General features: G+C 34.4%; 1 protein-coding gene and 1 long non-coding RNA gene across 2 annotated transcripts in view; one reads left to right on the top strand and one right to left on the bottom strand.

Annotated features, from left to right (window-relative positions):
* LOC135835928 (uncharacterized) overlaps window positions 1–3,423 on the bottom strand; it is a 174,679-nt gene extending 171,256 nt beyond the window's left edge. The window contains exon 1 of the long non-coding RNA XR_010556975.1: window positions 3,283–3,423. This is a non-coding gene — a long non-coding RNA (uncharacterized LOC135835928). The remainder of the gene's footprint in view (window positions 1–3,282) is intronic.
* A 359-nt stretch (window positions 3,424–3,782) lies between these two features.
* On the top strand, window positions 3,783–10,802 carry LOC135835676 (uncharacterized). Its single transcript, XM_065350058.1, has 8 exons — window positions 3,783–3,977; window positions 6,893–7,010; window positions 7,107–7,230; window positions 7,296–7,420; window positions 9,564–9,754; window positions 9,850–9,981; window positions 10,062–10,317; window positions 10,402–10,802. The coding sequence occupies exons 1-8, from the start codon at window positions 3,877–3,879 to the stop codon at window positions 10,543–10,545; spliced, it is 1,191 nt and encodes a 396-aa protein (XP_065206130.1). The 5' UTR covers window positions 3,783–3,876; the 3' UTR covers window positions 10,546–10,802.
* Window positions 10,803–15,202: the final 4,400 nt, after the last annotated feature.

Raw genomic sequence — 15,202 nt, 5'->3', positions numbered from 1 at the left:
GTGATAACGTGTTTCAAGTTTCCTCTATTTATTTCTATTGCTTACAAGGGAACCTCTTCAGGTGTCACACTCCGATTTGAACGGGACCGTGATTTTTGGCGAACGTTTGAAAATTCGAAATTGATTGTTTTTGGCAATTTATGCTTTTTTTAAAAAGTACGTACTTGATCAGTAAAAATGTCGAAATGAATCCTAAAACCAATATTACTCGCCCAAATCCAAATTTCACCATTTCCAGCCATTCTGGAGCCTCCAGCGCGATTTTCAATTTCTCCAGAATTTTGAATTTGCTCCAGAAGGCGTGAATATGAAGTTGGGAAGCTAAAAATCGAGTTGTGTATTATACTCGACCTGTTTAACGAGTTTACACACATTTGAGACGATTTTGGGAGTAAACTTGATTTTTTGGATTTTTAATTTTGAAAAAAGCTGGTCAAAAAACCACTCTTGAGGTGTCACTCTCAAAATCGGTTCAAATGTGGATAAAGACGTTAAATATAGGTCGAATATAATGCACAACTCGATTTTTAGCTCCCTAACTTCATATTCACTCCTTCTGGAGCAAATTCAAAATTCTGGAGAAATTGAAAAATCGCGCTGGAGGCTCCAGAACGCCTGGAAATCGTGAAATTTGGATTTGGGGAGTTAGTTCTGGACAAAATACAGCGATTCGCGCGAATTTCAAAAACTTCCAAGCAAACAGGAAACATTTGATTTTTTGGATTTTTCAATTTTGAAAGAAGCTGGTCAAAAAACCACTTTTAAGGTGTCACTCTCGAAATTGGCTCAAATGTAGATTTTAACTCGTTAAATAGGTCGAGTATAATACACAACTCGATTTTTAGCTGCCCAACTGCATATTCACGCCTTCTGGAGCAAATTCAAAATTCTGGAGAAATTGAAAAATCGCGCTTGAGGCTCCAGAATAGCTGGAAATGGTAAAATTTGGATTTGGGTAATTAATATTAATTTTGGGACTTATTTTAACCATTTTTACTGATCAAGTACGTACTTTTAAAAAAAAACATAAATCGCCAAAAACAGTCAATTTTGAATTTTCAAAATTTCGCCAAAAATCAAAAAATGAACTTGGACAGCTGAAAATTTGGTTTTGTGGGTTTTAGACTATGCTCTTTCCAAAAATCGCGGTCCCGTTCAAATCGTAGAGTGACACCTCAAGTGGCTCCCTTGTTGGATTATAAAATAAATATTAGATTTTCGAAAGTAAACTGCTTCACTTGCGTTTTGTATTTTTATTGGGATGATTCGAAAGAAATTTTGATTGTCATAAATCATAACACATTTCCTTTAAGCTAAATCCTTCCCAGGGGTTGATGGGGGAGGGGGAAGGGGGAAGGGTGTGCCTGATTTTTCAAGTAACACACAACTGAATTGTGTATTTGAAAAGCGAATCTGGACGTGCGATATGTAGTATGTTTTCGAGGTCACTGAATACGAATATGAACTTATTTTCTGGGTCCAGCCCCTCAAATCCCCTCTGTGCCCCAAAAAGGAGTTCAAAATTTTGAAAAATCGTGAAAAGTCGAGTGATATATCGAATGGTATGTTTTTGAGGTCGCTGAGTACGAATATGAACTTATTTTCTGGGTCCAGCCTCTCAAATCCCCTCTGTGCCCCAAAAAGGGGTTCAAAATTTTGAAAAATCGTGAAAAGTCGAGTGATATATCGAATGGTATGTTTTTGAGGTCGCTGAGTACGAATATAAACTTATTTTTTGGATCCAACCTCTCAATGCCCTGCTGTGCCCCAAAAAGAGGGCCAAAATTTCGAAAAATCACGAAAAAATTGAGTGATATACCTAATGGTATGTTTTTAAGATCGCTAGCTGAACCCGAATATGAACTTTTTTCTGCTTACGATCGCTCAAAGCCCCCATACGCCCTCCAAATAGGATAACATTTTGAAAAGTCGCCGAAAATCGTGTAATATAATATGTACCTACATCGAAAACCCTAGTATGTTTTCAAGATCGCTGAACAAAAACGTTCAGAATCCAAAGCACAATGGTTCTTTTCTCCAAAAAAGTTGACGACAAAATGCAGTGTGATCTTTTTCTCTAAAGATTTACACCATTATTTTAGAGAAAATTCTGAAAATTTCATCTCAAAAACGCTGATTGGAGTTACTTTTGAAGGGGGAAGGGGAGAGGTAGGATTTTTACCATTTTGTCGAATTTCATCGAAATAAGATGTACAATCATCAAAACGATTATATTTTTAAATTTTGCCAAGATACTGCGCCACTGGAATTATTTTTTTAAGGATACATAATTTCTTTATAAGATTCCATCTCCTTTCCGAAAAAAAAAAAAAAAATAGTCTCAAGACCTGGTAAAAGATACTTATCATTTACCTATCTACTAATCAAGAAATCACTTGAAAAAAAAACTTAGTCTTTCATAATAAAGAACGAAAAAACTTCGAATCAATTGAAATTTCCAAAAAGTTAATTACATAATTACCTATTAGTAATGTTTTTTTTTTGCTTGAAATAGTCATGAATTGGTCAAATATTTCAAAATAAAATCTCGAAAACATACCACTTGATATATCACACAACTTTTCACAATTTTTCAAAATTTTGGCCCTTCTTTGGGGCAGTTATGAGCTTCGCGGGGTTGGTCCCAAAACATACATTCATATTCGTAATCAGCGACCTCGAAATCGAAAACATACCATTTGATACATCAGTCGACTTATTTTCACCATTTTTTAAAATTTTGGCCCATTTTTTGAGGCATAGAAGGACATTGAGGAATTAGACTCAAAAAATAAGTTCATATTTGTACTCAGCGACCTCATAAACATACCATTCGATGTATAACTCGACTTTTCACGATTTTTCAAAACTTTGACCCCTTTTTTGGGGGCACAGAGGGGCTTTGTGGGGCTGGAACCCGAAAACAAGTTCATATTCGTATTCAGCGACCTCGAAAACATACTATTCGATATATCGAATTTCCAGATTCATTTTTCAAATGTTTTTGACTTCAACATTTTTTTTTCATCAAAATTTAAAAAATTCGAAGACAGGGAAATTTCACCTATTTTACTCAGGAATGCGCTGCCTTTCCACAATAAATAGAATGATGTGTCAAACGAGTATAATTTGTTCAAAAAATGGGGGTAAATTTTCCTCCTCAAAGAAAGTATCAATTCAGCTCGTTGATATGGTCTAACTCGATGCTTAGAATTGAATTAATCAACGGTTGAGAATCAACAAAAATAATGAAAATATCATTAATATACGCAAATAACTTACCGACACACGTATTCCAGCATCAATGGCTTTTTCATCGCAGAATTTCACTTATTGACTTTGTGGGCTCCATGTTCTGAAACAAAATTCAAATAGATAAGTCTCAAAATAAGTCAAGAATAGTAAAACAGAAAAATTAATACACATCTGGATTTTTTAATGAATTAGTAAGGAGATGGGTAAGTAGAATTGAAGGCGATCAAAATCAAAGTTGAAGATGCTTCAATAACTGCACCTTATTACCTACTAATACGTAGATAGGTATGTCAAGGCTGAATACTTGAATAGTATGAAAAATTCGAGATCCAAAATCGTTATCGTAAATACGCGATAATCGTCTAATTTAACCCAAATAGATTGTTTATTTTTTTCCATTTGTTTTCGTCCAACCTCACGTCATTTTCATTTTTTCACGTAGGTACCTAGGTATCTATGCACGTATTACGCTTGTTTTACAAACAAATTGCACTATCATTTTCATTTATAATCCCGTTATATATACGAGAGTTTTTAAAAGTGAATTAACGAATCAACATAGTCAGTATACATTTGTGTCTTATACTGTTTGACTTACGTTAGTGTAAAAAATTAATCGCGATGATGAAGTTACTCGTAACATACGCGTCTTTACAGTGTATATTTTTGATAGAGACGTACCACGCTAGGCATGTTACTGCTCCGGAAGAAAATGGCATCAGGTGAGTCAGCGTTATTATTTTTTTTTTTTTTTTGATGCAATTCGTTTGTGCTATACGTTTGTGCTGCTCCCCTTCCTGTGGTATCGAGGGGTTATTTGTGTGTGGGGGCGTAGACATAAATTTTAAAAAAGGCGTTAGACGAAAGTTGCGGAAAAGAGAAAAATGGATGTAGCCTATCTATTGTGCTTCGTTTGATGCTGGTTTGTGCTGTCATTAGTAACCCTCTAACCCCTCACCTCTCTAAAATAGGGCTTTTCACCATTAATTTATTAAGATTATATGTAGGTTGCCTCTTTTATATGTATACCTAATTGTACCTATGTAGGTACTTACTTGCCCGATTTTTCTGTTTTTTTTTTCGAATTTAATCGCTTTTAACACCTAAAATGGTTCATTTCAGTTAGCAGAGCTGAGAAATTCCTTTAAAAAATGAGTTTCGTTCATATACGTAGAGGAAAAATTATCTCTCGTCTCTTTTCGAAAATGAGGTATTCATTTCTTTTCCAAATCTGTGGTTTACTTTTTATCCAATCAAGTACTCGACGAGGGCTTTCTATTAAAAAAAAATTAGCTTCCTAGGAGTAATTGGGGCCGAATGAGAGCCTGATGAACTTTTTTTGCTTGTAGCTGTATACTATAGATACGTAGTGAAACACGGTGCATTTTTTTCAGAATTATCAGTAATTCGAAAAAAATTTTCTACTTGTAAATTCCATGTATGTATAGTATATTAGTATGTGTACTTGCTTAATTACGATGCATTTTGGATGCGCAAGAAATGAGGGGGAGGAGGGAAACTAAGCCCCAAAAATTGAGTCAAAACGGGAAAAATTTGATCATGAGTGAATTTCGGTATCGTCGTCTTTTTTCATCATAATACTGGAAAAACCGCCTGGGGTGAAGGTGAACATCGCAGAAAAATTTCTACTCAAAGTGGCTCCTGGGGGGAGGGGGTGTCATGTATCCCAAGTTTTTTTTAATTATGAAAGTTTTGCAAATTTGAGAATTTTTCTGACTTGAAAGTCGAAGTGATGGAGGGGTAAAATTTGAATTTTTAGGTCGAAAAAAAATCAAGTCGTCAGTTCAGATCCTCAAGCACAGCTGTGCGAAATTTCACCCCTCTAAAAGACGTAGATCAAATTTAGGTTTTTTCAAATTTTCAAAAAAATCTAGTCAGACAAGGGAACCTCTTGAGGTGTCACAGTCCGATTTGAACGAGACCGCGTTTTTTGGAAAGAGCATAGTTTAAAACCCCCAAAACCCAATTTTCAGCTGCCTAAGTTCATTTTTCGATTTTTGGCGAATTTTTGAAAATTCAAAATTGACTGTTTTTGGCGATTTATGCTTTTTTTAAAAAAAAAATACGTACTTGATCAATAAAAATGATCAAAATAAGTCCCAAAACTAATATTAATTACCCAAATCCAAATTTCACAATTTCCAACCATTCTGGAGCCTCCAGCGCGATTTTTCAATTTCTCCAGAATTTTGAATTTGCTCCAGAAGGCGTGAATATGCAGTTGGGCATCTAAAAATCGAGTTGTGTATTATACTCGACCTGTTTAACGAGTTTATCTAAATTTGAGCCGATTTTGAGAGTGACACCTCAAAAGTTGCTTTTTGACCAGCTTTTTTTAAAATTAAAAAATCCAAAAAATCCAAAGTTTCCCGTTTGTGTGGAAATTTTCGAAATTCACGCGAATCGCTGTATTTTGTCCAAAACTAACCCCCCAAATCCAAATTTCACAATTTCCAGCCATTCTGGAGCCTCCAGCACGATTTTTCAATTTCTCCAGAATTTTGAATTTGCTACAGAAGGTGTGAATACGCAGTTGGGCAGCTAGAAATCGAGTTGTGTATTATACTCGACATGTATAAGAAGTTTATCTACATTTGAGCCGATTTTAGGAGTCACACCTCAAGAGTGATTTTTGACCAGCTATTTTCAAAATTAAAAAATCAAAAGATGACCGTTTGTGAAAATTTTTTTGATTTTTGCGCGAATCGCTGTATTTTTTCCAAAACTAATCCCCCTAATCCAAATTTCACAATTTCCACCCATTCTGGAGCCTCCAGCACGATTTTTCAATTTCTCCAGAATTTTGAATCTGCTCCAGAAGGCGTGAATATGCAGTTGGGCAGCAAAAAATCGAGTTGTGTATTATACTCGACCTGTTTAACGAGTTAATCTACATTTGAGCCGATTTTGGGAGTGACACCTCAAGAGTGGTTTTTTGACCAGCTTTTTTCAAAATTTGAAAAACCTAAAAAATCAACAGATAATCGTTTGTGAGAAAATTTTTAAAATTTGCGCGAATCGCTGTATTTCTTCAAGAACTAACCCCCGAAGCGCAAATTCTACCATTTCTAGCCGTTTTGGAGCGAGAGTGACACCTCAAAAAACCACTTTTGAGGTGTCACTCTCAAAATCGGCTCAAACGTGGATAAACTCGTTAAACAGGTCGAGTGTAACATACCTACGTACAACTCGATTTTTAGCTGTCCAACTTCATATTCACGCCTTCTGGAGCAAATTCAAAATTCTGGAGAAATTGAAAAATCGTGCTGGAGGCTCCCGAATGGCTGGAATTTGTGAAATTTGGATTTGGGTAATTAATATTAGTTTTGGGACTTATTTTGACCATTTTTATTGATCAAGTACGTACTTTTTTTTAAAAGGCACAAATCGCCAAAAACAGTCAATTTTGAATTTTCAAAAATTCGCCAAAAATCGAAAAATGAACTAGGGCGGCTGAATCATATGATCTCATATTTTTGATCGGCCAACTTCTACTTCTAGCCATCGAGTTTCTGTGAGTTCGATGATCCCCCTCTTTATTTTTTCGCGACAACTCGTCTCATGCTTCTCAGCAAATAGTACATAGATGAATAATTCAAATTTTCATATTATCTAGGATCCCGCTGACAAGAATTTCTCCAACGAAAGAAGAAGAAGTGAACTCAACAGTCGCATTCAGATCGAGCAATGGATTAACCGAAATCCACATTCCGCTCAGTAGCTACAGATCTGAAGTAAGAACAAACATCGCGAGGAAAATTTGAAAAATCCTTCGCCTCTAAAATAAATCGCAGCGATAAAAAATTTACAATCTTTAAATTATTTTTCAGCTTGGATATTATGGAAATATTTCAATTGGAACGCCACCTCAGAAGATGAAAATTATGTTTGGTACAGGATGGCATCACCTATGGGTCCATTCAAGTCTTTGTAATCATGCGGAATGTCATCCACGTAAGCTGTGATTATGCAAAACATTATTTTTATACGTACTATCAACTAACGCAATTTAATTACAGAAAAGCATAATCGATATGATCGTTTTTCCTCAAAAACGTTCCAAAAGTATGGAGAATCTGCTGAATCCATTATCACGGGTCCTTTAGGAACGCTAATCGGGTCTTGGTCTAGTGACATAATTACAGTAAGTACAACACATTTTACGTATGGGTGGATCACTTATCCCCTCCATAAAAAGTTTTCGGGTTTTGACCAATTCCAGCAGAAATCTTCATTATGAGTTGAAAGTTACTCAAAAAACTTTTTTTCAGCATCAGAGGTACGCTCCTGGAGGAGAGATATAAGCCTTGTAAGAAGGGTCATTTTCAAAAAAATTTAGGTTTTTTCGCTCTAATTTTTACCCGATTTTTTAAGGGAAAAATGAACCAGTTCTAAATGATAGTATTGTATTTGCGATTCTGCATCGATTTCTGCTGGCCCATTCCACGCCAAATCGGCGAATTTTTACAAGAGGGGTCTTCGATTTGTTTCAAAATCAAATCATGCTAAGAAGTCATCAAACGATGACGAATGACGCAATCCAGACATTTTCCGATTTTTTTTGACGAAGCTGTGGGGCTCTAAAGTTTTCCAAAATGGCCGAAAATAGAAAATTTCAGTTGCTAATTGCTCCGGTTGTACGTGGTATCGAATTTTGAACTTTTTTTCAAATTGTAGTAGTATGTACTTTGAGAGGGTAATCGACGAATGATGTCAAAATCAGTGTTGCCAATTTAGAAAACCTAAAGAACTCGATTTAAAAACTTATAATTTAAATATAACCAAGATGTCCAAGAGTAAAAATTCTGAAAAAATTCTCAGTTTTAGCCCTTTTTATGTAGAATGACACATCAAAAAATTGGACTGGCATTTTTTTCCACTTTTGAGAAAAAAAAATTACAAGCTTGGCACTTATTGCAAAAATACTATCAGAAACCTAAAAAACGAAAATTTTTGCATTTGTGAGATATTTTACCAATATGCAATGTAGACGAACATTCGGAAAAATTTCCCTCCCTCGCAATTTGTCAACGAATTGATTATGAATTTTCATGCTGAAATTTCCGTTGACAAGGCTACTGCCTCTCCATGGTTCAATAGTTATCTCTTGACATGAACATTTGTAATTTAAAAAATTGCCTCAAAATGCTAATTTCGGATCTTCCTGTCTACATTATTTTTCACTGTAGAAAGCTTGCACTGGAGCTCAAGTTTCTGGACCTTTGAAAAATGAGGAGTCATTTTGTAACCAAAAGATGGGACTACACAACAAAATATTTAAGGGGGTCTCAAAGTTGAAGCAGGGGTCCAGTGAAAATCGTTCCACTTGACCCGGTTTCACCCTTAATAAAGAGATTTATGAAAATGGTGTTCTTTTCATTTGTTTAAATAGCCAGGAAAATTGTATTTCTCGTAAATTCACTGACAAATTAGGGGAAGGGGGGATTTTTCACATGCCCATCCACAAATTAGTGTAATATTTTTAAAATGCAAAAATATTCATTTTTTAGGTTTCTGCTTTTGTTTAAAACAGCGGTAACATTTTTTCAATATGTTTCACTCTTAAAATTATAGCACGAAAAATGGCATTTCTCGTCAATTCGTTGACAAATTGCGAGGGAGGGAAATCTTTTCAAATGTTCTTTTACACATTGGTGAAATATCTCACAAATGTAAAAATTTTCGTTTTTTAGGTTTCTGATAGCATTTTTTCAATAAGTGACAAGCTTGTAATTTTTTTTTCTCCAAAATGAAAAAAACTGCCAGTCCAATTTTTTGATGTGTCATTCTACATGAAAAGGGCTAAAACTGAGAATTTTTTCAGAATTTTTACTCTTGGACATCTTGGTTATATTTAAATTATAAGTTTTTAAATCGAGTTCTTTAGGTTTTTTAAATTGGAAACACTGATTTTGACATCATTCGTCGATTACCCTCTCAAAGTACTACATACTACAATTTGAAAAAAAGTTCAAAATTCGATACCACATGCAACCGGTGCAATTTGCAACTGAAATTTTCCATTTTCGGCCATTTTGGAGAACTTTGTAGCCCCACGGCGGCTTTGCCAAAAAAAATCGGAAAAATGTCCGGTTTGGGTCATTCGTCATCGATTGACGACTTCTGTGTTTTGAAAATTTCATCTTCACTAATTAATATTTTGCATTAATTATGCCAGAGTATTGATAGATATCATTCTTAATTTTTGCCAATTCCAAAAAATTGAGAAAAATATCCCAAAACTTTATTTTCGTCATTCTCAATTCTCATTCAACTTTTTTCTGCAGATAGAAGGCGTCCAAGTGAAAAATCAAAGCTTCCTCTCAGCCTACTCCATGGAAGAGAAAATCGGGAGTAGAACAAACGATGGGTTCATGGGATTAAATTACAAACCAGAAAGGGATTCTGTCAACATAATATCAAAATTTTGTGAACTAAAAGGAATGAACGACAGTACATTCTCATTTTATTTAACCAAGTATGTTCAGAATTTCACACAATACATAATTATTATACCTACCACAACAATCATTGTACTTAAGATGGAACATTTCCATCATTTTAAACTTTTAGGAATGTTACGGAAATGAAAGGTGGCGAGTTAATGCTATGCGGTTCAGATAGATCCAAGTACCAAGGAAAACTAAATTATATAAGTGAAGTGGAAAGTTCCCTCGGCCACTCATGGACCATACCGATTGAGAAGTAGGTATTCATGTAATAACCTTGCATATATATGTAGCATTGTATACGATCATTAACGTTTTTCATTCCTATTTGATCAGAATTTCAGTTACGAGTGATTACGGCGGTAAAAAATCCACAGAAATCATCGCCGCGAATATTGCAGCCATTGTTGACACCGGTACGTCGTCGGTTCATGGGAAAAAAGACCACTTCAATGCATTTTTCAGACAATTGGAGCCATTCTTCTCGATCGACGACTTTCTCTCAAACCTGCACAGGCTGCCAAACGTAACGTTTAGGATTGGCGGCGAAGATTATGTAATCACAGGACCAGATTATATGGTACGATTAGGGGTAAGTGAAGATTTTTGCCATCATAATTTCTTTAGAAATCTACTCGATTAATTTATAGGTAAACTTCTATTATGTATTATGCAGCACACGGTCATGCTCGGTATAACTGAAACGGATACGCCATTTTCCGATGAATGGGTTTTAGGAGAAGTTTTTCTCCGGAACTACTATTCGGTGTTCGATATGGAGAGACGTCGAATAGGATTAGCCAAAAGCGTGCAGACTTGAATGAATATATTTTCCAATCGCTTCAGTTGTCAATCACTTCGTTGAAAAGTATCTTCTAATAGTACACAATAAATCTTGAATCGATTCTAGTGAATAATTTAGGATGTAAGGTATTTTTAGACTTTGTAATTTATAGGTTAATGTACATATTAGATACATATTATTTATTTGTAATCTTTTATACATTGGTGTGGTAGTCGTTCTGAAAACCATATCCTTGTTTTGTCTCATCACAATAAACCATGAGTACTTGATCATTTATTTTGATAATTATTTAAACGAATTTTTCTAGAGTACAATAGTAAGGTACTTCGCATTATGAACCTCCGTTGAAAAAGTTGAGAAAACTCATCACAAAAAAAATCAAAATTCGAAAACATTCAATTTTCAATTCCAAACATCAAAAAAAGTTTAAATTTATTCGGTTGTCTTATTTTGACCTCTTTCTGAAGTATTTCATTGAAAAAGTTGATAAAAATCACACTCATAGCAAAAAATAAATAGAAATAGGTTTATTTTTTGAATTTTTTCGAATTTTGATAATTTTGTGATGAGTTTATATTTTATCGAGTGAAAAGTTTTCTCAACTTGTTCAACGGATACATAAAAATAGGGGTCAAAAGGGTCAACTTCACCAATCAAAACTTTTTTCATGTTTTAAATTAAAAAAATCACATTTTTTCGCAAACTTTCAATTTTTTTAAATCGGTTTTATAGAGGAGAAGGTACAAATATGGACCCCAGCTAGCTTTTTGGCTTCAAAGAATAGAAAAAATTATCAAAATTTTTATTCGAATATACCATTCAAAAGGCCAAAGACTCTAGTACAATTGTGTAAAAAAATTTTTTTGTTGAAAACTCACGGAGAAATTTGAAATTTAGAAAAGTGACATAAAATGGTACAAATATGGACTCGGGTACAAACATGGACCCCCTCAAAAAATGAATAAAAATTTCAGAAAATTGTACAAAAATTTATTTAAAGATGTTTTTCGATGCTTTGGACTTGTCTTCTTTTCTCGGTATTCTATATTAGATGGAAAAAAATTTAGGGGTCCATATTTATACCCATGTTGATGAAAAATGAAAAAAACAATGTACTGTAGGTGAATTTCAAGTCGTTTTAGAGCCTCCAGCGACTTTTTGAAAATTCCTGAAGCATCCAGCAGGAGTTTGAAACTTCGAATTTTCGCAAAATTTCATCAAATGGAGAAGGAAAACTGAAATTTACTCTACACTCCAATTTTAACACCCTCTGAAGACGACGTCAGGTGGGTTCAAGTCATTTTAGAGCCTCCAACGACTTTTTTGAAAATTACTGGAGCCTCCAGTAGATTTTTGAAACTTGAAATTTCCTCAAAATTTCATCAAACTGAGATGGATAGTCGAAATTTATTCTGCAAACTAAGCTCAATACGCTACGAAGTGGACTGCTGGTGGAGTCGTTTTGGAGCCTTCAGCTACTTTTTGAAAGGTTGTATGGCGTTTTTTTGGAAAATTGAAATTTCCTAAAAGTAGCTGGAAGCTTCAAAACTATTTGAAACCACCATGTAGTCTGCGAAGTAAATTTCAGCTTGTTAACTCCATTTGATAAATTAATGTTGCGGGAATTTCAAGTTTCAAAAATCTACTGAAGGCTCCGGCAATTTTCAAAAAAGTCGCCGGAGGCTCTAAAATGACTTGAACCCACCTGAAGTCTTCAGAGGGTTCAAAATTGGAAATGCAGAGTAAATTTCATATTTCCATCTCCATTTGATGAAATTTTGTAAAAATTCAAAGTTTCAAAAATCTGCTGGAGGCTTCAGGAATTTTCGAAAAATCGCTGGAGGCTCCAAAACGACTTGAAATTCACCTGCAGTACTTCGTAGCGTATTTAAATTAGTTTTTAGAATAAATTTCAGCTTTACAACTCCAATTTGATGGAATTTTGTGGGAATTTCGAGTTTCAAAAATCTGCTGGAGGCTCCAGAACTGCTCAAAACTGGTTGAAATCGTTTCCAATCGATTTGGCATGTCGAAAATAGGGTATATCCCAACTTTCAGCTTACTTGGTCAATTTGGTAAAATTTTGAATTTTTCCCTCATTTTTAGCCTAAATTGGATTTTCAAAAATTCACCAAAAATCAAAAAACGCACTTTAGCACTTGAAATTTTGACAGGTGATAGATTTTTGCATGATCTTTCGATCTACTTTTGTAAGGTTTGAAAAATTTCGTGCAAGTCCTATGTTGAAACGCAAAATCTGCTATTTCGGCTGACCTGTCAATCAAAATGGCCGCCATTTTGTAAGTGAAGCCAACTTTTTTTTGGGCAAGTTTGCTTTAAAATGTTCCTTAGGATGTCCCCATTAAGAAAAAAGTTGTCCCGGAGGATCGGCGGGGGGGGGGGGTGCGAGTATTCCTATTGTCATATGCCGGACTAACTCCATTGATGAAATTTTGTGGGAATTTTAAGGTTTCAAAAATCTGCTAGAGGTTCCAGAACAACTCTAAACGGTCCGAAACAGTTTCCAATCGATTTGGCAGGTCAAAACGATGGTACGTCCCAAATTTCAGTTTTTCAAGTCAATTTGGTAAGATCTTGATTTTTTCTCTCATTTTTGGCCCAAATTTGATTTTCAGAAATTCGCCAAAAATCGAAAAAGACACTTAAGCACTTAAAATTTTGTCAGATCATCAATTTTTGCCTGCTCTTTCTATCTACCTTTGTAAGGCTTAAAAAATTTCGTGCAAGTCATATGTTGGAACACAAAAATTATTCCCTCTGAGTATGCAACACCATCAAGAACGGAAAAACCTCAACAAATCTGCGAAAATTGCGGTTAGGTTTGAATAACTTTTGATTGCGCAGGACGCCGATAGAAAATTTTCTATTCTCAGCATCCCAAGATACCAGCTTATCCATTCTCGGTCAAATTTTTTGTCCCCCAACTAGATCAAAAAATACCCCCGTGCAATTCAAAAAAAAAATGTTGACATTCTCGTAAATGATGAAGCGGTACTGACGTAATGCCAAATAAACTTTTTTTCACCAACAAAATCCCGGTAAGTGAAAACTTTTTGCCTCGTGAATAGATAGTAGACTACTTAACCCTAAACGTCGCAACGTACACTATAGTGTACACACACTTTGGGAATTTTTGTAATTTTTTCTATGGGCCGGTTTCGAATTTTCATTTCACTAATAATTATTACAAACCTTTCCACGCCTAGAATTGAAATTTCAAACCATTTTTTTGAAATATAAACTTTTTATGCAAGTTCAAAGTTTGTGTGTTTCAGTTTTTTCTATTGCATCAAAATAGACATTTTTAAATTATAATCTGACAAAATGAGAAAAACTTCTGAAATTTTTCAAAGTGTGGATTTATTAAAGAAAGGTCTCCTATTTACTAGGAAGAAGTCAACTTTTTATTTGATCACTCCAGCTTTTCATAATTGAAGCTGAAAGTTGATGTACACTATAGTGTACGTTGCGAATGACAGAGTATATTACAACCGGAATTGAATGTGCATTATAGTGTACACCGCGCACGATGGTATCCTTGAAATCTGTTGTACATTGTATTTGTCACGTTCGTCTACGACTCTGGCGCTAGTATTTGTGAACAATAAAACCAATTTTATTACCCCATGTTTGGAATAGAATGAGTAGAGAGCCGAATTCTTAAAGAAACAGTTATTTTTATCCCATTTGGAAAAAAATGACGCGGTCAGTATCTACTCATAGGACATTTGATAGCTATAGACTGCGTATTTTTGAAGAGAACCAATCTAGATTATTTACGAGTTGTATTTTGATATTCTGATAGTGAGTAGTGTCAAGTAGAGTAGAACTTAGGAAATCCCAAGAACTGCTTTAGCTCAAAAATTTGAAAAGAAAATGGGATTTGGCATTTATTTTACCATGAGAATCCAACATAGAAAATTTGTCTTCGGATGAATTAGAAGATGAAATTATCAGAGGCCTGCCAAAGAGGGGGAGCAGTAATTGAGTGAATTAGAAAAAGTTGGGAAAAATTTGTGTAAGTTGGAAAAATCAAAGAATAATTTTCAAAAACCCTGAGTTTTTACTTTTTGAATTATAAATTTGATTCGCAGACCAAGGTTCAACAGTAGAAAAATTGACTTCTCACAATATCAAAAATAATATTGTTTTACTGAAATTTCCCAAAATAAAGTCTCTTCATTCCATTCAAAACTGCCATAGTTTCTAACTTTTTCTAAAATACTAAAAAAAAGGTCCTATTTTTCATCTAAAATTCGTAAACAATTTTCAATTTTCACCAAAATTGGTTCTTTTTGAAAACATGAAATGCTGTCCTAAAAACTGAAGAATCGTGAATTTTTGAGAGCTTTTGCCGTTGTCTGGCTCGGGTCTTATTCTTATTTTTTTTAATGTTATAATTTCCTGTAAACTAAAAATTTGAAGCCATGAAAATCAAATTTGCATTCAATGATGTTATTTTGTACTTCGAGTACCTAATAAATTTTTCACAGTTTTTGACCGAGAGAAGCGACAACAAATATTCATTCTACTGTGCAAATTTTCAAAAATTTTCAAGAATACAATACGAGTATAAAAATTAACTTCCAACTTTCCTTAAAAAATTTATTAAAACCACACCTGACCAATCGGCTGGAAAAATCTGTGGAGG

This window comes from Planococcus citri, chromosome 1 (genome assembly GCF_950023065.1).
Source record: "Planococcus citri chromosome 1, ihPlaCitr1.1, whole genome shotgun sequence".
Classification (NCBI taxonomy): Eukaryota; Metazoa; Arthropoda; class Insecta; order Hemiptera; family Pseudococcidae; genus Planococcus; species Planococcus citri.
This window is presented reverse-complemented; position numbering and strand designations above follow the sequence as displayed.

Excerpts from the sequence above, each read along its gene's own strand:
- LOC135835676 (XM_065350058.1), top strand. The coding sequence starts at position 3,877 with ATGATGAAGTTACTCGTAACATACGCGTCTTTACAGTGTATATTTTTG. Across the intron at positions 9,982-10,061 it reads TGGACCATACCGATTGAGAA|AATTTCAGTTACGAGTGATT; the intron begins GTAGGTATTCAT and ends CTATTTGATCAG. Across the intron at positions 10,318-10,401 it reads ATTATATGGTACGATTAGGG|CACACGGTCATGCTCGGTAT; the intron begins GTAAGTGAAGAT and ends TGTATTATGCAG.